Raw genomic sequence first — 21,495 nt, forward strand, 5'->3', positions numbered from 1 at the left:
ACTATCCCTCAGCTGGTCTCTCCGAGGGTCTTACTTGAATGTTGCCCCCTCTCCTGAACACAAAAAGAACAAACAAATAAAAAAAAACTGATCCGATCCTAACCAGGTTTAAAGAATGGGGTAGATCCTAATTCAAATAACTCCTCTTTGCAGCTGGAGCGATAGCACTGCGGGGAGGGTGTTTGCCTTGCATGCAGCCGACCCGGGTTCGATTCCCAGCATCCCATATGGTCCCCCAAGCACCGCCAGGAGTAATTCTTGAGTGTAAAGCCAGGAGCAACCCTTGAGCATCGCTGGGTGTGATCCCCCCCAAAAAAAAACTCAAAAGAACCCCCCCAAAAACAAAGAACTCCTTTCACCCACCCATTTGCGCTGTCAGAGCCTGGCTGTTCATAACTTCTAATGTTGTGGGTCAGACTTTCTCATGTTTTCCGAATTTGAGTTTTGAGTTGTATCTTGCAAATCCCACAATTCTAAAAAGGCAGAAGATAAAAAGGCATCCACTGCTACTCTAAATGGCGTACTTCTACTTCCCCTCTGCTTTACCTTGAGGCCTCCAAGTTCCCGTCCCAGCACTGCAACCCCCCACTGAAGCTGCCCTCCCGGATAAGTGGGGAGAGTGTGGTCCCGCAGCCCTATCTGCCTTCCTTGCAGACACAGGGTTTTCTCTGGCGAATGGGCAGCAGAGTGCAGGGCCCGCAGTGTTTGTTGGATCTGTGGGAGGATAAGCTACACCTTAGATAAGGAATTTCCAAGTTCTCTGTGCTCCCGTGCCTGCTGCCCATCGGTCCCCTCGTTGGAATGCCATCAAAGTTGACTGCAATCTCTTTCTCTTTTTCTTTTCTGGATCCCCACCCCCTCCTCCCCTTGCCCTCTGTTTCCCCTGCGCCCCCTGGGTGCAGAGGAGGCTGGCAGCTGCGTGCAGAATGGGCAGAGGTATAATGATAAGGATGTCTGGAAGCCCGAGCCCTGCCGGATCTGTGTCTGTGACACTGGGACCGTCCTCTGCGACGACATAATCTGTGAAGATGTGAAAGACTGTCTCAGCACTGAGATCCCCTTCGGAGAGTGCTGCCCCATCTGCCCGACTGACCTCTCCACTGCCAGTGGTCGTAATTTATTTATTTCCTGTTCCACATAAATAAATTACTTGCAGGGGTAGCAAATGCCTAGCCCATGGATGCTGGTCACTTCTGCTAACCAGAGGAGCCGGTGATCCATGGGACGCTCGCCTCAGAGGCGGAAAGGAAAGGCCACTTCTCGCTGGCAGGGTGACACCAAGCCTGAGTCGTTCGAGGGTCCCTCCTCATCAAATATCCCCCCCAAAACATGTTTCCAAGACACGGGGAAATATAGATGTGGGATACCAAAGCATGTTCTCTGGAATCCACTCTGCCAGTGACTAGAGCCACAACCAACGGGAAAGGCCCATTGACGAGTCCAAAGACGACTTCGTCCTATGGCACCATGCTTCAGCTTCTCCATGGAGGACATGCAGAGTCCCTGTGGGGACACCTGTTTGGCCACTGGGCAGACAGGGTCCCTGTTTGAGACATGTGACCTATTGTCTAGCTCTCTTGGAGTTCCCTGCCATAATCAAGAAACAGTGAGGGAGGAGGAGTAGCCCAGCTCTGGGAGTTCAGTGGTAAAAGGTGGACAGGGGGCCAGGACCACGCCCCACACATGCACTCTGACATGTCGTTATTCACTCTCCCAGCTCCAACCAGGCTGCTGGCCGGTGCCCACCCAGGGGACAGCTTCCCTATGTCCAGATAGAGGTTCCATCTCCCTGTGGAGGGAGTGAAGACACATCTAGGCGTCTGGAGTAGATGTCCCTGTTCTTTCCCTGCTCAAGGAGAGAGGAAATTAAAGGGGAGCGAGAAGTCGCCTTTCCTTAACACTTCACCCATACCAGGCAGCTGCCTTGATGGCTCCGATCATTTCTGAGGGGCCATTGTGGGTGAAGTGTTGATTTGCTGCCACCCGGGGAAGGGTTAGTGAGATGGGATGGCATGGCTGCAATGCCCTCTCTAACTCCTCTGCTCTGCTGTGTTTTTTTTTTCCTTCTTCTTTCCTCCCCTGTGTGCTTGCTTCCAGGAGAGCCAGCTCAAATGTAAGACTTTCCTAACTACTAACTCCTTTCCTGGGAGGGCCTGGGCGCCAAGGAAGAGCTTCCTAGCCAGGGGGAAAGAAGAGACTGACCCTCCTGTGGGTTTAGTGCTTTCTCTCTCCAGGGCCGATTAGGTCTCCTGCCCTTCATGTCTGCTTTGCCTGCCCCTGCGCCATTCTTTTGCATGCCCACTGCCTTTTGGATCACAGAGTCTGGGTCATCGTTATTTCTCATGGGTCCTCAGCCCCTGTAGGACCCCAGTTACCCTAACCCCAACTGAAGGGCCCAGTGGAGTAACAGGAAGCTGCCTCCTTCCCTGGTTGTTCCCTTTCTTTGTTCAGTTCCTTAAAGAGCGTTTGAGTGACAAGAACTTGTTCTTCGTATCTAACATTCTCCTTCTCTATTTTTTCCCATTTGCAGGGCAACCAGGACCAAAGGTGAGGGTTTGAGTTGTTTGTTTGTTTGTTTTGTTTTGTCTTGCTTTTACATTTGCCTTTTTATACTCTTTAATAATAATAATAATAACAACAACAACAACGCCATACAAATGCAGCCTGTGGTTTTTGAGCTTCCGGCAGAGGTCGGGGCAGGGCTTTCTTTATTTGGGGTGTGGTACACTTAAATGATTCAATCTTATCTCATGGATTCGTTATTAATGTTCTAGGGCCAGAAAGGAGAACCTGGAGATATCAAGGATGTAAGTACAAATTACACTCACACTGTGCTGCACTGATCACTAAGTGGCTCGTCTTCTTGGGCTTCCCGCTCACTTACCATCCTCTGGGGCTCTCTCACAGATTGTAGGACCCAAAGGACCCCCTGGGCCACAGGTAAGTAAGGGCACATTCCCGTTCCCATCCCTTCCTTGAGTGGCTGCGGGGCAGGGCTGCTGTCTTGGCTGGGATCGCAGCCTTTTCTGTACCTTCAGGGACCTGCAGGTGAACAAGGACCTAGAGGTGATCGTGGTGACAAAGGCGAAAAAGTGAGTAGGCCAGCCTTGCTCCCAATGTGTGTGTGCTCCCCGGGCCTCCCAAGTGCAGCCTCCAGCCTCCCTGCCTCCTCAGGGGGCAGCCGGCTCTTGCAGCAACATTGCTTCACATTGACACCTTCCCCTCTTTCTGCTCAGGGTCCACCTGGACCTCGGGGCAGAGATGGAGAGCCTGGGACCCCTGGAAACCCTGGCCCCCCTGGCCCTCCTGGCCTCCCCGGTCCCCCCGGCCTCGGTGGGGTAAGTATCCTTACATCCCCTTCCTTTGGGCCATCCCTCCAGAAATGTGGCTTCTAAATTGCTATTCGCAGTCACCTGGCCGGCTCCCAGGGCTGCCAGCAGTGTGTACAGAGCCTGGCCACAGGCCTCTCCCCCAGGCCTGTAATTCAGTGGAATCACATATTAGGCATGAGACTGTGGAGCTCCGGGCTGACTTTTCTCACTCCCTGGGTTTCTGTAAAGAAGGTCTTCAGTTACCTGGCTCCTTGGCGTCTGTGCTGTGTGGTTGGGTCTGGGGAGTGGGCGCGGGGGCTGGCGGGGAGAATGACTGGGCGCTTGTAGTTCCCTGGAAGAAGAGTGACCACTGTCCTTGGAAGACATTTATTCTTGGTCCTTGCCAAGTACATTCCAAGCAGCTATTCATTCTCATGAAAGAGCCCCACTGAGTGAAGGTGTGGGGCTGAAGTCGTTTTTGGACTCGAACCAATCAACAAATCATCTTATTGCCCAGTTGGTGCAAGTTTGCCATTTTGATGTTTGCTCTGTTTTTAATTTTTAAATTAAATGGCTCACAGACGCCTACTACATTCCTTGCTAAAATATTTCAAGACTGTTGATTTTAGCCTTTTGCTGGGCGCTGAGGGACTTAGAAAACCTTTAAAAGTGATGCATTATAGCATTTTTTGCAATTTATGCTAAATGCACTTAATGCTTTGGAATTAGAAATCATTTTAGAAAATTAAATGCCAGTGCTTGACACTTTGCCAAGCATCACTTCATCTCTCAGGACAAGCAGTGGTTATGCTGCTGTCATCTCCAAAACTACTTCTTGGGAGCCGTTGGTAATTCTGATCAACGTGAGCTTAATCACTAACAATTCAAGTTGATCTCAATAGAGTTTTTATGTAGCGATAGCTGACTTAGCCAAGCTAAGCCAGGAACAACCTTGGACCTTCCAAATTCCTCATGCTGGTGGGTTAATTTGCAGAACTTTGCTGCCCAGATGGCTGGAGGATTTGAAGAGAAGGCTGGTGGTGCCCAGATGGGAGTAATGCAAGGACCAATGGTAAGAAAAGACACCAGTGCTTTGCAGCCAGAGTGGCAGGAGGTGGCCTTGAGCAGGGCCAGAGACTGATAACTCGCGCTACAGATAATTGCTTGGAGCAGCACTTCGCCATCACTTATGTAACCTGTTTTTAGTTAGCTCAGTGCGTTTTTAATGGCCCGGGATGCGTTTTAATGATGCCTGGAAGTGCCTGAGAATAATGAGGATAGAGAGATGTATAGAGCCTGATGTGTTAGAAGGCCAGTTGCTGTTGCTCTTGGAATGAGAACTGAAGACTGCAGACAGCAGCCACTGTTCTCCCAATCCACGGGGCTTCCCGCAGGAAATCTCAGCCCTGCAGCTCTGACTTGGCACTTGCTAAATGAAACTCAGACGTTAGTAAACATGGCCGCTGTCCAGGAGAGAGCCAGGCCAGCTTCTTGGTCTAAACGGTGCCTATAAATAAAAATAGACTGTTGCAGGGGGAGTGGGAAGCGAGCGGGGGCAGCCTGGGGAGGCCCCCTGCCCACAGAGCAGCGCCTTGTCCTTTCTCTGGGCCTCTGGAGCCCCCGAGCAGCCTTTGCAGTCAGCCTCCTCCTCTTCTGTTCCAATGCAGGGCCCCATGGGACCTCGAGGACCACCAGGCCCTGCTGGCTCTCCCGTGAGTACTGGCCTTGTTCTTTTGGGGTTGTGCAAATGCTTTCCAGTTCTCTGATATCAATTCGCCTTTGCTTTCCTGCTTTAGGGTCCTCAAGGATTTCAAGGCAACCCTGGGGAGCCCGGGGAACCCGGAGTCTCCGTGAGTACCGACAGGGGCCCCGCTTCGCTGTTCTTCCAGAGACTTTCCAGGGGTCCCACTCGCCTGCGTCTCTCTCCTGATAGGGACCCATAGGGAATTCAGTGTCACTTCTGCACCAGTGGGACAGAGGAACCTCGGTGGCCAGGAGCCCCTCCTGGTCCATTTCTTGAGCTCCCTGGCTTGTCCATCTGCTGCTTCCTCACAGAACAACTCGGGGGACGTTGGTGTGGGGTGCTTTTCCGTCTTTCTTCCTCATAATTAACTTGTGTTCCAAAGTTCCAGTCTCAGAATTTTGTCCTCTGATGAGGCATTTGCTTCCTTCAATGCCTGAAACTTTTTCCTTTCGTTGGCAGGGTCCCATGGGACCACGCGGTCCTCCTGGTTCTCCAGGAAAGCCTGGTGACGATGTGAGTAGAACTGAGTCACAAGCCAGGGGCAGCCCTTGGGAGGGCCTAGAGTGGTTGTGTGCCCGGGCAGTGACCAGGGTGTCTGGGCATTCTCAGGGGGCAGGACTGGGCCACTGGCGACTTCAGACTTGGCTCACCTGTGCCTGAAGACAGCTTTGGACCTACCGGTGGGGAAGGGAAATAAAGAAAACATCACCAGCTCCAGGGAGGAAATTGAGAAATGGGAGAAGGGAGTGGGAAAGGACAAGAGGGAAAGATAGAAAGGAAGAAAAACAAAGGGAAAAAAAGAAAGCAAAGAAAGGAGGACTTCACAGTCCAAGGTTATCTTAATTGTAAATAAGTTGGGAGCAGCTCAGCCCTGAGTCAGGATGTCTGCGAGGGATGCAGAGGAAGTGGCGAGCCAAGAGCTGGCGGCCTGCAGTCAGGAATCACATTAGACTGTCTCGAGTCCCTGGGGGATGGCGCGCTGGCTCTGTCAGCCACCGGTGTCTGCCAGGGCAGGCAGGAGGCCAGCGGGGACAAGGGGCTTGCTCAGGCGACATGCAGCTGTAGCAAAGACGGCACCTCAGCCCGCCAAACTCCCGGGGAGGGCTGGCGTCTGCGGGATGAGGGGCACGAGGAAGCCAAGGGTCGCGAGGACAGGCACTGTCCCGAAGGTTCCCAGGTAGGCTGGTGTGTCACTTGGGGAAACTGAGGCACGTCTCTGTCCCCGCAGGGTGAAGCCGGAAAGCCTGGGAAATCTGGTGAAAGGGGCCCTCCAGGTCCTCAGGTACAGCCCCCCACCCTGTCCCCCCTGTCCCCTCCCAAGCTCCCTCATCCCGGCCATGCAGTTCACGCAGTTCACATAGTTCTGAATTCGGTCTGAGCCCAAATACGTTTGTCATGTCTATGAGCCTGGCAGGGTGGAGGCGGGTGGGAGCTGGACAGTGGTGTGTACCCACTTTGCATCAAGAGGGCACAGGTACAGCGGGGGGCAGCTGGGATGCACCCTAGGACCTGTCCTAGGCTGGGCTTCGCCTCAGCTTCCTGGAGGCCCCTGGGAAGCTGCCCGGTGGGCAGCCCGGAGCAGCCTCTCCGCAGTTCCTGTGTTCGGTGCCTCAAAGTTCTCTTTGGGTTATAGGGTGCTCGCGGCTTCCCCGGAACTCCAGGCCTTCCTGGTGTCAAAGGTCACCGAGTAAGTATCATGGGTGGGGTTGTTGGGAGGAATGGATTGCCCAAGAGGAGAGGACAGAGCATTGGGGGCATGTGACCGACTGGTAGACCGTAGTAGAAAGACGTGCTGGCAGGAGAGAGGTCAAAGGCTTTCTCTTGTCCTCTAGGGCTACCCAGGCCTGGATGGTGCTAAAGGAGAAGCTGGAGCCCCCGGTGTGAAGGTGAGGAGAGGGGCCGGGGAGGGGCGGGGGTGTAGCAGAGTTGAGGTGGCAGAACAGCTCTGGCTGCAGACACCCAGTCCCCCCCCCCGAGGAGGAGCAGAACTCAGGCAGTGGTTCTCACGCGCCTCGACTTACTCATTGGGGGCTCCTGGGGACTGACGGTGTTGTCTTTTCCAGGGTGAGAGTGGCGCCCCTGGGGAGAACGGTTCTCCAGGCCCCATGGTGAGTCCGCAGGCCCCGAGGCCTCCCTGCCGGTGGCTCCCTCTCAACGTCCGTGGTGCCTCTGTGCAAAGCAGACAGTCCGTTTTGTAAATTCCAAGGCGCTAGGAGCAGAATGTCGAATGGACGTTCGTGCAAGGCTTCACCAACAAACACCTCCCTGAGATAGTTCTGTTAACACACTGAGTGTGTTTCAGTGTTTTAAAGTTTTGTTTTATCATGCAGCTGACCCAAGTTCAATCCCCAGCACCGTGTATGGCCCCCAGAGTATCGCCGGGAGTGACCCTTGAGCACAAAGCCAGGAGTAGCCCCTCCGCACTGCTGGGTGTGGTCCAGACCAAAAAAGAAAAAGAAAACCCCAAAACCCCAAACTACAGTTTGGGACTCGAGAGATAGTGCAGGGGTTAAGATGTGGTCTGGTACCGCCCCCGCGCCCCCCTCCCCTCCCCCCCCACCCGCCATGCCCTGCCCCACATCTGGTCCTCCAAGGTCACTCCTGAGCGCAGAGCCTGTAACAGCCCTTAGCCCTGTTGGGATTAGCCCAAAAACCAGAGAGAGACAGAGAGGGGAGAGAGAGGAGAGAGAAAGGAGAGAGAGAGAAGAGAGAGAGAAGAGAGAGAGGAGAGAGAGGAGAGAGGAGACAGAGAGGGGAGAGAGAGGAGAGAGAAAGGAGAGAGAGAGAGGAGAGAGAGAAGAGAGAGAGAAGAGAGAGGAGAGAGAGGAGAGAGAGGAGAGAAAGAGGAGACAGAGAGGGGAGAGAGAGGAGAGAGAAAGGAGAGAGAGAGGAGAGAGAGAAGAGAGAGAGAGGAGAGAGAGAAGAGAGAGAGAGAGGAGAGAGAGGAGAGAAAGAGGAGACAGAGAGGGGAGAGAGAGGAGAGAGAAAGGAGAGAGAGAGGAGAGAGAGAAGAGAGAGAGAGGAGAGAGAGAAGAGAGAGAGAGGAGAGAGAGAGGGGAGAGGAGAGAGAAGAGAGAGGAGAGAGGAGAGAGAGGAGAGAGGAGAGAAAGAGGAGAGGAAAGAAAGAGGAGAGGAGAGAGGAGAGAGAGAGGGGAGAGAGGAGAGGGAGAGAGGGGAGAGAGAGGAGAGAGAGGAAAGAGAGGAGAGAGAGGAGAGAGAGGAGAGAGATAGGAGAGAGAGGAGAGAGAGAGAGAGAGAGAGAGAGAGAGAGAGAGAGCTTTCAATGAACCTTCAGTGGTCCAGGTTCTTCCCATTTTGCCCCCACCCACGTGTGTGTTCCCTTCTGTCTTGCCTCCTGACGGAGTGGGAGCGGAAGGTTCGGCTGAGGGAAGTTGAAAGATTTTGCGCATTCCTGGGCCGGAGAAATAGTCCCGTGGGAGAGGTCGGTGCAGGGCTGGTCCTGGCACTGTGTCTGGTCCCTGAGCACAGACCAGGAGTGGGTCTCGAGAACAGCTGGGTACGGCCCAACTGCCCCAACCCCTTCCCAAACAGAACAGAGTGAAAGTTGTCTATTCTCAGCACGGTGGGGTGTTTGGCCGTTGTGAAACCCAGTGGTCACCTGGGCAGCGTCTGTGTTTCCGGGCAGAGAAGCCCCCAGTGTGGCTGCCCGTCTGTGAGCCCCTGGCAGTGGGCACCCTTTCGGCCTTGGCAGAGGGGGAGGGGCAGGGGAGGGGCGTGGCCCAGAGCCACCCTCAGTAACTCGGCTTGTTTTCCTGCTGTGTCAGGGTCCTCGAGGCCTGCCTGGTGAGAGGGGACGGACTGGCCCCGCCGGCGCTGCGGTGAGTACCTGGCAGGGTCCCCTGACCCAGAGCTCCAGAGGCGGTGCCTCTTGCTTTCCGGTTATTGGTCTGGGCCCCCAAACAGGCCAGTGAAGGTGGGGAAGTGTCGCCGTGCCCTCTGGCTTCACTCACAGGCCGGGCTGTGCAGGGGGAGGCGGGGGGGGGGGCAGAGGTGGGGGACCTGAGCCGTGTGGGCAGGACTCTGTCTAACTGGGTGTGGCCCGTGGAGGGAGTCCCTCGGCTGATGCCCAGTCCCACTGTGGGGACGGACGTCAGCCGACGCCCCTGCTCTGCTACTTTTGGCTCTTTCGGCTGCTCAGAGGCTTCAGGGAGATTCTTGACAGTCCGGCAGCCGCTCACGGTGCTTCACGCTCCGCAGAGCCTCTGCCCCCCGCACTGTGCGTGGCCGTGAGCTCACACGTGCTGCCTGGGTTCAACCCCTGCCTTGGGGCTGGACACATGGTCCAGTGGAGGCGCCTTGCACAGTTCGCGGCTCACCTGGGCCTGGTCCCGAGAGACCTTCCAGGAGCCATCTCCGAGCACTGAGCCAGGAGTTAGCCCCAGCACAGCTGGCCTTGCCCAAACCCAAAGCCACCCACCCAATCTAACAAAGCCCCCTTGTTTTCCTCACACCCTGAGAGGCAGCGTCCATTGTCCTCCGTAGTAAGGGAAGTGGAGGCCTGGACAAGTCACCCAGCTTGAGACAAAAGGGCTTTGCGGGCTCACACCACAGTGATCTCCGGTTCACGTGGGGAATGGGATCCGGGGCTTTCCGTGAATGGGGGCTGAGGCACTGAACTCTGATCCCACAGAAATCAAGAGCCCCTGGCGGCGGGGGATGTAACAAGAGTCACGCTGCCCAGAGATTGTGCTTCCCATACCCGCCCCCGCCTCACAGGGCAAAGCAGGCTCAGCCGCAGCGTTTGTGCAGCTTCCCAGAGAGCGCACTTGTGCGGCAGTGATTTCCCTCAGAAGCAGATCAGTGAAAGAACAAGCAGCCTGCTGGAGTGCCTTGTTCCCGGGGCAGTGGGACAGGGACAGTATGTATCTTCACACACACACACACACACACACACACACACACACACACACACACACACACACATACACGCATGCATGCACGCACATGCACATACAGGCACACAAACACATACACACAAACACACAGACTCAGTGCACATCTGCAGAGTGACAGGCTTTGGGCTTGGGGCCAGGCTTGGAGCCATGGTGGGTGGCTCACCCCTAGGGGTAAGGGGCAAGATCATCTGCCTCCCCCCTTCCTGGGCACAGAGACCCCTGCCCCTTGGACCTCCATGACGGTTCTTATCTTCACGGAGATCAGCCCGGAACTCAAGAACGGGGAGAAGAGCTGGGAAATAACCCGCACGCCCTTTCAGCCGGGGACAGGGCTGCTCTTGGTTCACGCGGTCTCCTGGGCCGGGGTCCTGGGCCCAGCCCAGCGAGGCTCTCCAGCCACGCCACTGACCTCAGCTTCAGTGACGACCACGCGCGCTGGCAGGGGCCTGTGGGGAAGCAGGCACTGTGGCCCCTCTCCCAACGCCTCCTTCTCTTTGCCCACAGGGTGCGAGGGGCAACGACGGTCAGCCTGGCCCCGCCGGGCCTCCGGTAAGTGAGCTCCACCCCCCGGGTTCCTGTGGCGTCTGCTGAGTGCTCGGAGCCTTTGCTCAGTCCAACCTTAGTGGCACTCAGCCGGCTTCTGCTGCAACGAAGGGGATTGAGCCACAGCTGTACCAGAGCGTGCGTGCGTGCGTGCGTGCGTGTGTGCGTGTGTGTGTGTGTGTGTGTGTGCGCTCAGTGGAGCCCTGGGCTGTGTACTCCTCTCTTGGCAGGTCTGTGTTTCTTCCTTCCTCCCTTCCTCCCTCCCTCCTTCCCTCCCTCCCTTCCTCCTTTCCTCCCTTCCTTCCTTCCTTCCTCCCTCCCTCCCTTCCTCCCTTCTTCCCTTCTTCCCTTCCTCCTTTTCTCCCTTCTTCCCTTCCTTCCTTCCTCCCTCCCTCCCTCCCTTCCTTCCTTCCTTCCTTCCTTCCTTCCTTCCTTCCTTCCTTCCTTCCTTCCTTCCTCCTCTCTCTTTCTCTCCCTTCCTTCCTTTCTCTTTTTTCTTTCTTTTTTCTTTCTTTCTCTTTCTTTCTTTCTTTCTTTCTTTCTTTCTTTCTTTCTTTCTTTCTTTCTTTCTTTCTTTCTTTCTTTCTTTCCTTCCTTTCTTCCTTCCTTCCTCCTTCCTTTCTTTCTTTCTTTCTTTCTTTCTTTCTTTCTTTCTTTCTTTCTTTCTTTCTTTCTTTCTTTCTTTCTTTCCTTCCTTTCTTCCTTCCTCCTTCCTTCCTTTCTTTCTTTCTTTCTTTCTTTCTTTCTTTCTTTCTTTCTTTCTTTCTTTCTTTCTTTCTTTCTTTCTTTCTTTCTTTCTTTCTTTCTTTCTCTCTTTCCTGCTTCTTTACATTTTGTGAAGTAAGATATTTTATTGAATTTTGTAAAGAAAGCTGTGAGGGGGAGAGGGAGAAATGGCATGCAGGCTTCTCCAGGAAATGAGCAGAGGCAAGCAAGAGAGAGATGGGTCGTGCTCAGGGGGGCCGAGAGCTTGGAGAGTGCGCTGCTTTGCTTTCCCAAGGAGGACCTTCGGGAATGGCCTGCCTCTCTCATTCATGGACATGGTCAGAACTTGCTCTGCTTCTGGGGCAGGGCCCGGGACCCTAGCAGGAGACAGCGTGGACCCAGTTTTCTGCAGCGTCCGTGTGAAGATGGGCTGGAGGGGGAGGTACAGGGGGGCTCACTGCTGACCGGGAGGTTCTGCCCAGAAACAGCCCTCACCGCTCTCCCCCTTCCTTCCCCCAGGGTCCCGTGGGTCCAGCCGGTGGTCCTGGCTTCCCTGGTGCCCCCGGAGCCAAGGTACGTGCCCCGTCTATGACTTAGGAACCTCTTGCCTCCAAGGTCTCCCTCCCCCATATTCTGTTGTGGCGTGTGGTGGGGGAGGAGGAGGCATTTCACAGTCAGGGCCGGAGGGGGAGTCAGAGGAGGGTCAGAAGCAGGTGCTCCGAGGCCGAGGCCTCGGAGTGGGGACAGCGGAGTCAGGGAGGAGCAGAGCAAGGGCCGGCTTGGAGGCGGAAGGGGGTCCCTGCTTCCACTCACCCCTTTCTGCTGTCTGGGGGTGGGCGAGAGCGGGGGCTGGCCCCTCCAGACCATGTACCAGGGGCTTCCAAGGACTGTTCCAGGCCAGTGGGAGGCCGGCCAGATCGGGGTGTTGGTGGGGGGGTGGGGGGACACACAGCCCCAGGCCCTGGGCAGCGCGCATGTGCCGGGAGCTCTGGGGCAGAGACGAACAAGTGAACAAGGCGCCTCTGAGTGGCCACTGGCATCAGGTTGCTGTTCCCCTCCTGGGGGTTTCCATGGCAACCAGACAGAGTCTGGGGCCCCGGAGCCAGTGAAGGGGACACATTGTGAGGAGGGACAGCGGAAGGTGAGGGGCCTGACCTTTGGGAAATAATAATTACTAGAGTGAAACAGGAATGTGCTCTCTGAGGAGAAACCTGAGCAGGCCCGTGCCTGCTCGCGGCCAGGGCATCCCCCCACCCCCACCCCCACCCCACCCCCACCCCGGGCCTCTGCCGGCCAGAGCACTTTCAGGAAAAATGAAAGCAAAAAGCAAAGGCCGGGGGGACATGCAGAAAAGAGTCAGCGGCGGTTGGAGCCAGGAGCAAGCGGGGGGGGGGGGCGTGTGGGGTGCAGGGCCATGCTGGTCACTCTTGCGTCCTGTCAGGAGCCAGGGCCATCGGCCACAGTGCCCTGAGCCCAGCGGGGGCTCCTGCTTCCTGAAGGAAGGAGGAAGATGGGTGCTGAGGCAGAGGGAGGGGGCTGCGGGGTGGGGACTCTGCAGGGGTGCCGTGCCCCGCCTCCGCCACCTTCTCATCCTACCCCCTCCCTGCCTCTCTTCCCCAGGGCGAAGCTGGTCCCACGGGCGCTCGTGGGCCTGAAGGCGCTCAAGGTTCTCGCGGGGAACCTGGCACCCCCGGGTCCCCGGGGCCGGCCGGGGCTTCGGTGAGTGCCCTTCCTCCCGGCGGGACTGGACTGCCGTTACGCAGCCCCGTCGGGTGGCCCTGTCCACCCCCTGCGGAAACCGCCTCTCCTCCCAGAGCCAGCAGGGCCCCGGCGGGCGCAGAGGGCGGCAGCCCCGTGAATTGGGGCCCGGGAGGGCTGGGAAGGCCCCGGGGCTGCCTGGCGGCCCCTGATTTTCCAATGGCACCTTGTCCGTTTGCAGGGGAACCCTGGAGCAGACGGGATTCCTGGCGCCAAAGGCTCAGCTGTGAGTGCGGCCCTGGGCTCGGCCCTCCGGGTGGGGTGCTCCTTCCTGGCCCTCTGGTGACACCTTCCCTTCCACTCACGCTGGCAGGGTGCTCCTGGCATTGCTGGTGCTCCCGGCTTTCCTGGACCCCGCGGACCCCCCGGCCCTCAAGGTGCAACTGGTCCTTTGGGCCCCAAAGGCCAGACGGTAAGAGCCTGGCATGAGCCCCAAGTCTCCACGAGAGCCCTGCAGGCGCCCCCTCCCTCCTGCTCACGTCGGTCTCCCTCAGTGGGGCTGCGAAGGGGGTCTGAGCTGGGGGTCGGGACCCCCATGAGCACCTGCCTCTCTCTCCCAGGGTGAACCCGGCATCGCTGGCTTCAAAGGCGAGCAAGGCCCCAAGGGCGAGCCTGTGAGTACCTGTCACCCACCCGCTCCCCACCGTGGCCACTGTCCCCGCCCCTGTCCCCGAGTCCCTGAAACACCAGCCATGGCCGCTCCGCCTCCCAGGCCAGACCCGACTCACACTCTCCGCTCTGGTGCCACTTTTCAGGGTCCTGCAGGCCCCCAAGGAGCCCCTGGCCCTGCTGGCGAAGAAGGAAAGAGAGGTGCTCGGGGCGAGCCTGGGGGTGCCGGTCCTATTGGCCCCCCTGGAGAGAGAGTAAGTGGGCGCGGGGCCCCGCTGTCCCTGGGGCCGAAGGTGGGTCCAGTGGTCTCCTGGACTTCACGCTCCTCTTCCCTGCTCCCCCCTTCACTCGGGAGATGGGGCGTGTCCCCCTCCATTCTGCGACCCCAGGATGGCAGGGGGCGGTCTGAGCTCCGGCCGAGGCTGGAGCAGGACGGGAAGTCGAGTCTCACGGCTGCCAGGGGTAGCAGCTGCCTCAAACAGCCACGGGCAGGCAGGGGGAGTGCGGAGCCTTTGGGGGAGGGGACCAGCCTGACCACCCTTCTCTTCCCAGGGTGCTCCTGGCAACCGAGGCTTCCCAGGGCAGGATGGTCTGGCCGGGCCCAAGGTGAGTGGGGACGAGGCCTGGGCTCCCCTTCCGCCCCTCCCCGAGTCACAGGGCCCCCTGCTGACTCCCGTTTGCTCTTGTGTAGGGAGCCCCCGGAGAGCGGGGACCCAGCGGCCTTGCTGGCCCCAAGGGCGCCAACGGTGACCCCGGCCGCCCCGGAGAGCCCGGCCTTCCTGGGGCCCGGGTAAGCACGGGATGGACTGACCCCCGCTCCGAGCTCTGAGCACGCCTGTCTGACCCCCCTCGCTGCTCCCCCAAGGCTCCCCCTGGGCCTCCCGGGACACCGTCTGTCTCTCCCCAAAACAGGGTCTCACTGGCCGCCCTGGCGATGCTGGTCCTCAAGGCAAAATCGGCCCTTCCGTAAGTCCAGCCTCAGGGCTGTTGTTGGGGGTCTGGGAGCGCTTGGGGGTGGGGTGCTAGCTGGGGAAAGGCAGGAGTTTCGTCTGGGCTGTGCACTTGGGCCTGGCCCTGGCCAAGGCAGACTAGTGGACACTTTCAGGGGCAAAACACCAGAGCTCCGCAGTGCCTGGTCCCCGGTGGGCACCCAGTGCGGGGTGTGGGGTCCGGCTCAGGCCCTGCTGCCTCCCAGGGGCTGTGTGCCCGGCACGAGGCAGGCAGCTGTGGATGGCGGGTGCACGTGGGGTGAGTGCTGTGCTGAGAAGGGCACCCTCTCTTCCAGGGAGCCCCCGGTGAAGATGGCCGCCCTGGGCCTCCGGGTCCTCAGGGGGCCCGCGGACAGCCTGGTGTCATGGGTTTCCCTGGCCCCAAAGGTGCTAATGTAAGTATCAAGCTGACCTTAGGGGATGCTGCCCCTCAGTGACCGGCCTCGAGGTGCTGCCCTCTAGTGGCCCCTCCGGGAAAGACGGGCTTCTGACAGTGAACTCGGGGTCCTGCCGGAGTGCTCGGGGACTGGGGGGGACCGGGAGTCAGGACACTGATGCTTAGGCAGTGGTGTCACACCCGAGCTGGGGAGGAGGCACGGGTGCTGGGTGTCTACGCCACCACCCCCCGCCCAAGGCCGGTCTCCCAGCCCGGCCAGGCGTCCTCCTCACGGTCCCGCTCTCTCCCCAGGGTGAGCCTGGCAAAGCTGGCGAGAAGGGGCTGGCTGGTGCTCCTGGCCTGAGGGTAAGTGCCTGTGCCCGCCACTGCCCCTCACATTGGGTGGACACTCTCAAGGGGGGCGGGAGGGAGGTGTCCCCACACCCTGGACCCCCAGTCGGCAACTTGGGTGCCTGCGGCAGAGCCTGTCTTGGGAACCTGCACAGGGGCCCCCAGACTGCTAGTGAGACCCCGGGCTGCTGGGAGCCCCGTGCTGAGAAGGTGGGGGAGGGGGACGGGCGGGGAGGGGGCGGGAAGGCGGGAGGGGTGGGTGATGGGGAGTCTGAAGAACCGGATTCTTATGTCGCCGGCCTCTCCCGCCTAGGGTCTTCCCGGCAAAGATGGAGAGACGGGTGCTGCTGGCCCCCCCGGACCCGCTGTAAGTAGCTGCCCAGCCCCTGGGGGGACGTGGGGGCAGTGGGGGGCCTCAGCTGTGGGTCAGCGCTGACTCAGGGCAGCAGAGCCCCCCCCTCAGTCCTCGCACCGGGAGGGGGGCCCTAGCCTGCCGCTTTCCTCTGCAGGGTCCCGCTGGTGAACGTGGCGAGCAGGGCGCTCCTGGGCCGTCCGGGTTCCAGGTAGGCGGCTGTAACGCTACTTCTGCCCAGCCCCTCCCCTAGGGCACGGCTGCCTCCTCTGAGTGGGACCCCTGGAGGGTGGGGCCCCCACGGTCACCCTCTTTCTAACACATTTCCCTTGGGCTCCTAGGGACTGCCCGGGCCTCCCGGTCCCCCCGGTGAAGGTGGGAAGCCAGGCGACCAGGTGAGCACGGGCCCTGGAGCCTGCGGCCTCGGCAGCCCAGGGAGCCCCAGCGGGGGGCAGGGGGAGTGGCTGTCCTGCGTGGGTCAAGCCCGCCTGCAGGATGCGGTGTGGACCCCGCCTCCCTCACACTCTTCTTGCTCCCCAGGGCGTTCCCGGTGAAGCTGGAGCCCCCGGCCTCGTGGGCCCCCGGGTAAGCCTCCCCTGCCCCGTCCTTGTCCTTCACCGAGCCTGGCTCCGGGGGGGGGCCTCTCCTGCTCCCCTCCCCACCCCCGGCCCCACAGCTCCTCACTGATTGCTCTTCCATCTGCCGCAGGGCGAACGCGGGTTCCCAGGCGAGCGCGGCTCCCCCGGCGCCCAGGGCCTCCAGGGCGGCCGAGGCCTCCCCGGCACTCCCGGCACTGACGGCCCCAAAGTAAGTGAGGCCGGCCCGGGGGGTGGGGGGCAGGAGGGTGACAGCTGAGGGGGGGCAGGAGGGTGACAGCTGAGGTGGGGCAGGAGGGTGAGCGCTAGGAGGAAGGGGAGGGGGTGGGGCGGAGAGGCGGGGAAGGAGGGGTGCGGGGTGCGGGGTGCTGCCGTCACAGGCTCTGCTCGCCTCCCCCCAGGGTGCACCTGGCCCCGCGGGGCCCCCCGGCGCTCAGGGCCCCCCAGGCCTGCAGGGCATGCCCGGAGAGAGAGGCGCCGCTGGCATCGCTGGGCCCAAGGGAGACAGGGTAAGTTCTGGCTGAGCATGGCCTCGGCCCCTCGCCCTCCCCAGGGGTCCAGCCCCCCTCCTTCTCGCTCCTGGGGTCTGACCGGCTCCACTGGACACCCCCCACCCCGGCCCTTTCTGTGCCTCGTCCTTCCCCGAGGAACCTGGGGATCCCCCAAGCTCCAATGTCCTCCCCAGCCCCGCTCGGGCCCCGCCCTGCCTGTGATCCCGCCTCTCTCCCCCTGTGCTGCAGGGTGGTGCCGGGGGCTTCCCCTGACCAAGCCCCTCTTCTTGCTCCCACAGGGCGATGTCGGTGAGAAAGGCCCAGAGGGCGCCCCCGGGAAGGACGGCGGGCGAGTAAGTGGACGCTGGGTTCTGGGGGTCATGGTGGGGCAGAAGCAGGGGGTCCCCTGGATCGGGGGAGGACAGTGTGGGCTGGGCAAGCACGGGGACCCCCGGGTGACACGCTGTTCTGGGGCCCCGGGGGTACGAGCCCAGGGCTCTGGGTGCGGAGTCCCCGCCCGAGTCCTGCGGGCTCTCAGTGCCTGGCGTTCCCCACCCCTCTCTCCTCAGGGTCTGACCGGCCCCATCGGGCCCCCGGGTCCTGCGGGTGCCAACGGCGAGAAGGTGAGTCTGAGCCCTTCTCCGCGCTGCCGCCTTCCCAGTCACCTCCTGCAGCTCCTTCCCCCGCACAGTGGGGTGCAGAGAGCGAGGGGTGCGGGGGGGGGGGGGGCGGGCGGGGAGCTTCTCAGAGCCAAGCCCTTGGCCGTTGCCTTGTGGGTGGAGCGGGTGGAGCTGGGCCGAGAACCTTCCACGAGGCCAAGATGTGGGTGCAGGTGGGGGACAAGCATCGGGTGCAGCAGGCGGGGTGGGGGTGGGGGGCCGTTGTCAGGGCTCCCTCCGTGCGCTCTGCTCCCAGAGGGCCCCTCTGACCCCAGCCTTCATCACTCCTTCTCCCCCTGCCCACCTAGGGAGAAGCCGGGCCTCCGGGTCCTTCCGGGACGGCTGGTGCCCGAGGCGCCCCGGTGAGTGTCCGCCCCCCAACCAGCCTGTCCCCGCACCCCTGGGACCACTGCTGTGGCCTCCTGCTCCCTCCCGGCCCCAGGGCGGGACAACCGAGGGTCGGCCCTGAGGTCAGGGCAGAGGCCTGGGCGGCCAGACCCTCGAGGAGGCTCTCGGGTTCCACTGGACACTGAGCTTCCCCCGGCCGCGTCCAGCTGCCTTCCCTGGGGCTGCGGGGCCGCAGGAGGGTCGCGAGGCAGAGCCTTACCCTGCCGCGCCCCCTTCTCCACAGGGTGAGCGTGGCGAGACCGGACCCCCTGGACCTGCTGGCTTCGCCGGCCCTCCCGTGAGTATGCCGGCCACTCCGGTCTGCTCTGGGCGCCTGGTGGCCAGGGGGTGGGAGGGACAGGGCTCCAGACAGCAAATGACCTTCCTCCTCCCCTGTCACAGCTCCAGGCCCCTGTAACAATCTTCCACCAGGCCTGCAGTCCCAGTGGGGACAGTCTCACACATGCACGCGTGCACACACACACACACACACACACACACACACAGCCTCACACATACACAGACACACAGTGACACACACACACATTCTCGCACACAGAGACATAAAATACACAGAGAGACACAAAAGCACACACACAGACATACTCACACGCACAGACTCACACACGGGCATACTCATACTTTCAAACACACAGACACACACTCACACACACACACCCCGCGGTCTCGGGCCCTCTGGGAAGTGCCCAGATTACCTGGTTTTGCCTTCACTCTTCTCTCCTCCCGGGACAGGGCGCTGATGGCCAGCCAGGAGCCAAGGGCGAGCAGGGAGAGGCCGGCCAGAAGGGTGACGCCGGGGCCCCGGGTCCTCAGGGTCCCTCCGGAGCTCCCGGGCCTCAGGTGAGTATCATGGGGCTCCCTGGAACTGTCCCTGCGACAGTACCCCGAGTCTGAGGGACGCCTCCGCCCGGACTCCCACCAGGCTGCAGCGGGAGGGTTTTCCGGGGTTGGGGGCACCAGCCTCCACTGTGCTGTGGGAGGCGGCTGGGGGCAGACCCGAGAGCAGGGGTCTCTGAGGAAGGCAGAGCAAGGCCCCCCTGGACCGACTGCAGGGAGTCCCCCCAGGGCTGTGGTCTCCCATGGCCGAGGCGCCGGGCCCGCCCGCCACGGCTCCCCCAGCTGGGATACTCGTGCCGAGAGTATCCCAGCTCTGGACTCGACCCAGCTTGAGAGTATCTCGAGCTGCCCCGGGAAACAGCCCTCAGCTCCACTGCTGGGGTCTGTGGGTCACTTCTCCCTCCTTCTTCCCAGGGCCCTACTGGTGTGACTGGTCCCAAAGGAGCCCGCGGTGCCCAGGGTCCCCCGGTGAGTGAGGGGCAGGGTGCGGGCTGTGAGTGGGGGGCTCTCGCCCTCCTGCCTCGGGACTGCACGGCGGTGTCTGCGGCCACCCCACTTCCTCCCGTCTCATTCTGCTCCTGTCCCGGGACCGAGCCTGTCCCATGGCAGGGGTGTGTGTGTGAGTGTGTGTGTGTGTGTATGAGTATATGTGTGTGTGCATGCGTGTGTGCACGTGTGTATGTGTGAGTGTGTATGAGTATATGTGTGTGCGCATGTGTGTGTGCATGTGTATGTGCGCATGTGTGTATGTGTGAGTGTGTGTGTGTGGTGGGGGTCTCCTCTCTGTCACTGCGTCAGTGGTAAGTGGCTCAGGGAAGCGGGCCTAGCGGCACGCCTGACTGTGCTCCCAGGAGCACTGACTGCCTTTAACGACGCTGCAGGTTCTAGAGGCAGAAGAGCCACTGCCCGAACCCTGGGCCACACCGCGTGCTGCTTTCCCGCTCTCGCTCTCCCTTGAGGCTTTGTGTCCCTCCCCCATCCCAGCCCCCCAGTAGACCCCGGGGGTCCTTCTGGGCCAGGGAGTCAGGGTTTCCTCTCTCCTCACACAGGGAGCTACCGGCTTCCCCGGAGCTGCTGGCCGCGTGGGCCCCCCAGGCTCGAACGTAAGTGATGCCTCTGGCCCCGCCCTCCTCCTGCCCGGCCAGCGCCCCCAGGCCCGGCGCCCCCCTCTCACGCAGTCCCCGGCCCACGAGGCAAGAGCTGCCCAGGAGAGAGCAGAGGGCCGGGCCTCGTGACTGGCCGCCCAGGGCTCTCGTGGGGAGGGGCGAGGGGGGCGGCAGGGGGCTGGCCCTGGGGCCCTGTTGGCGCTGGCTGCCCGGAGGGCCGGAAGAGCAAGTGAGTCAGTTCCTCCAATTGCTCCTTGCAGGGAAACCCTGGACCCCCTGGTCCTCCTGGTCCTTCTGGAAAAGACGGTCCCAAAGGTGTTCGAGGGGACAGTGGCCCTGCGGGCCGCGCTGGCGAGCCTGGTCTGCAAGGCCCTGCCGGAGCCCCTGGCGAGAAGGGAGAGCCTGGAGACGACGGCCCCCCGGTAAGTCCCTTGGGCCGCCCGGCAGCGGGGGTGGGCGGGGGCAGGGCGGGGTCCAGGCTGGCTGCTGGCCAGGTGGGCTTCCCCGCCCGCCCTCACCACACCTCCCCTCCCCTCTCTTCACCTCTCACCCCTTCTCATCTCCCCACTCTTCCCGCCTCCCCACTCATGTCACCTCCCGCCTTTTTCGTAGGGTCCTGATGGCCCCCCAGGCCCCCAGGGTCTGGCTGGGCAGAGGGGCATCGTGGGTCTGCCTGGACAGCGTGGGGAGAGAGGCTTCCCCGGCCTGCCCGGCCCATCGGTGAGTGTCGCTGCCCCTTCCCCGGGTGAGCTGGGCCACTTTCCGGGGCTCGGCCACCCACTGTCCCTGCTGCTGCCCTCAGGGTGAGCCTGGCAAGCAGGGAGCTCCCGGGTCATCTGGAGACCGCGGTCCCCCCGGCCCCGTGGGCCCGCCTGGCCTGACCGGTCCTGCGGGAGAGCCTGGACGAGAGGTGAGCAGGAGCCCGGCGTGAGGACGGGAGGGGCCCCGTGCGCGTCTGGGGTTGGCCGGCCTGACCAAGGCCTGTGCCCCGGAGAAGGGGCAAGGAGATGGACAGAAGGACCCTGTGCCGAGAGGCCGTGGACAGGCTGGGCGGGAGAGGAGGGCGCAGACGCTGAGAACTGGGGGCCCTCGCAGGCCTGGTCAGTCGTGGGAAGTTTGCCATAAGAGTGTGTGGGGTGCGAAGGGCAGTTGGGATAGAGAAGGCACCGGCAGGACAATAATAGATGGAAAAGATCATTTCTGACGGGAACTGAGTGTCGAGAGTAAGTAAAGGGATAGACTGGATAACCTTTCAGTACCTGTATTGCAAACCATAGGCCCAAAAGGAGAGGAGGGAGAGAGGGAGGGAGGGAGGAAGACAGAGAGAGGGAGAGAGAGGGAGAAAGAGAGGGAGGGAGAAAGAGAGGGAGGGGGGGAGGGAGGGAGGGAGGAAGAGAGGGAGGGAGAGGAAGAGAGGGAGAGCAAGAGAGGGAGAGGAAGAGAGGGAAGGAGAAGAAGAGAGGGAGAGAGAGAGGGAGGGAGAGAGTGGGAGGAAGAGAGAGGGAGGAAGAGAGAGGGAGGGAGAGAGGAGAGAGGGAGAGAGAGGGAGGGAGGGAGAGGAAAAGAGGGAGGGAGAGGAAGAGAGGGAGGGAGAGAGAGAGGGAGGGAGAGAGAGGAAGAGAGAGGGAGAGGAAGAGAGGGAAGGAGAAGAAGAGAGGGAGGGAGAGAGTGGGAGGGAGGGAGAGAGAGGGAGGGAGGGAGAGAGAGAGGTGCCCGTAGGGGTGTGGAGAGGGAAACTGGGGAC

General features: G+C 60.9%; 1 protein-coding gene across 1 annotated transcript in view; it reads left to right on the forward strand.

Moving 5' to 3' along the window:
* COL2A1 (collagen type II alpha 1 chain) overlaps positions 1-21,495 on the forward strand; it is a 29,770-nt gene that overhangs the window by 3,426 nt on the left and 4,849 nt on the right. Inside the window, exons 2-44 of the mRNA XM_004610429.2 lie at positions 903-1,109; positions 2,531-2,547; positions 2,775-2,807; positions 2,908-2,940; positions 3,039-3,092; positions 3,237-3,338; positions 4,306-4,383; positions 4,979-5,023; positions 5,108-5,161; positions 5,515-5,568; positions 6,284-6,337; positions 6,689-6,742; positions 6,888-6,941; positions 7,119-7,163; positions 8,841-8,894; positions 10,476-10,520; positions 11,739-11,792; positions 12,840-12,938; positions 13,159-13,203; positions 13,291-13,389; positions 13,538-13,591; positions 13,733-13,840; positions 14,139-14,192; positions 14,278-14,376; positions 14,499-14,552; positions 14,872-14,970; positions 15,264-15,317; positions 15,616-15,669; positions 15,812-15,865; positions 15,996-16,049; positions 16,195-16,239; positions 16,363-16,461; positions 16,652-16,759; positions 17,041-17,094; positions 17,311-17,364; positions 17,709-17,762; positions 18,032-18,085; positions 18,541-18,648; positions 19,060-19,113; positions 19,695-19,748; positions 20,012-20,173; positions 20,364-20,471; positions 20,554-20,661. Of these exons, the coding sequence (XP_004610486.1) occupies positions 903-1,109; positions 2,531-2,547; positions 2,775-2,807; positions 2,908-2,940; positions 3,039-3,092; positions 3,237-3,338; positions 4,306-4,383; positions 4,979-5,023; positions 5,108-5,161; positions 5,515-5,568; positions 6,284-6,337; positions 6,689-6,742; positions 6,888-6,941; positions 7,119-7,163; positions 8,841-8,894; positions 10,476-10,520; positions 11,739-11,792; positions 12,840-12,938; positions 13,159-13,203; positions 13,291-13,389; positions 13,538-13,591; positions 13,733-13,840; positions 14,139-14,192; positions 14,278-14,376; positions 14,499-14,552; positions 14,872-14,970; positions 15,264-15,317; positions 15,616-15,669; positions 15,812-15,865; positions 15,996-16,049; positions 16,195-16,239; positions 16,363-16,461; positions 16,652-16,759; positions 17,041-17,094; positions 17,311-17,364; positions 17,709-17,762; positions 18,032-18,085; positions 18,541-18,648; positions 19,060-19,113; positions 19,695-19,748; positions 20,012-20,173; positions 20,364-20,471; positions 20,554-20,661 (3,026 nt within the window). The remainder of the gene's footprint in view (positions 1-902; positions 1,110-2,530; positions 2,548-2,774; positions 2,808-2,907; positions 2,941-3,038; positions 3,093-3,236; positions 3,339-4,305; positions 4,384-4,978; positions 5,024-5,107; positions 5,162-5,514; positions 5,569-6,283; positions 6,338-6,688; positions 6,743-6,887; positions 6,942-7,118; positions 7,164-8,840; positions 8,895-10,475; positions 10,521-11,738; positions 11,793-12,839; positions 12,939-13,158; positions 13,204-13,290; positions 13,390-13,537; positions 13,592-13,732; positions 13,841-14,138; positions 14,193-14,277; positions 14,377-14,498; positions 14,553-14,871; positions 14,971-15,263; positions 15,318-15,615; positions 15,670-15,811; positions 15,866-15,995; positions 16,050-16,194; positions 16,240-16,362; positions 16,462-16,651; positions 16,760-17,040; positions 17,095-17,310; positions 17,365-17,708; positions 17,763-18,031; positions 18,086-18,540; positions 18,649-19,059; positions 19,114-19,694; positions 19,749-20,011; positions 20,174-20,363; positions 20,472-20,553; positions 20,662-21,495) is intronic.

The sequence above is a fragment of the Sorex araneus genome, chromosome 6 (genome assembly GCF_027595985.1).
Source record: "Sorex araneus isolate mSorAra2 chromosome 6, mSorAra2.pri, whole genome shotgun sequence".
Taxonomy (NCBI): domain Eukaryota; kingdom Metazoa; phylum Chordata; class Mammalia; order Eulipotyphla; family Soricidae; genus Sorex; species Sorex araneus.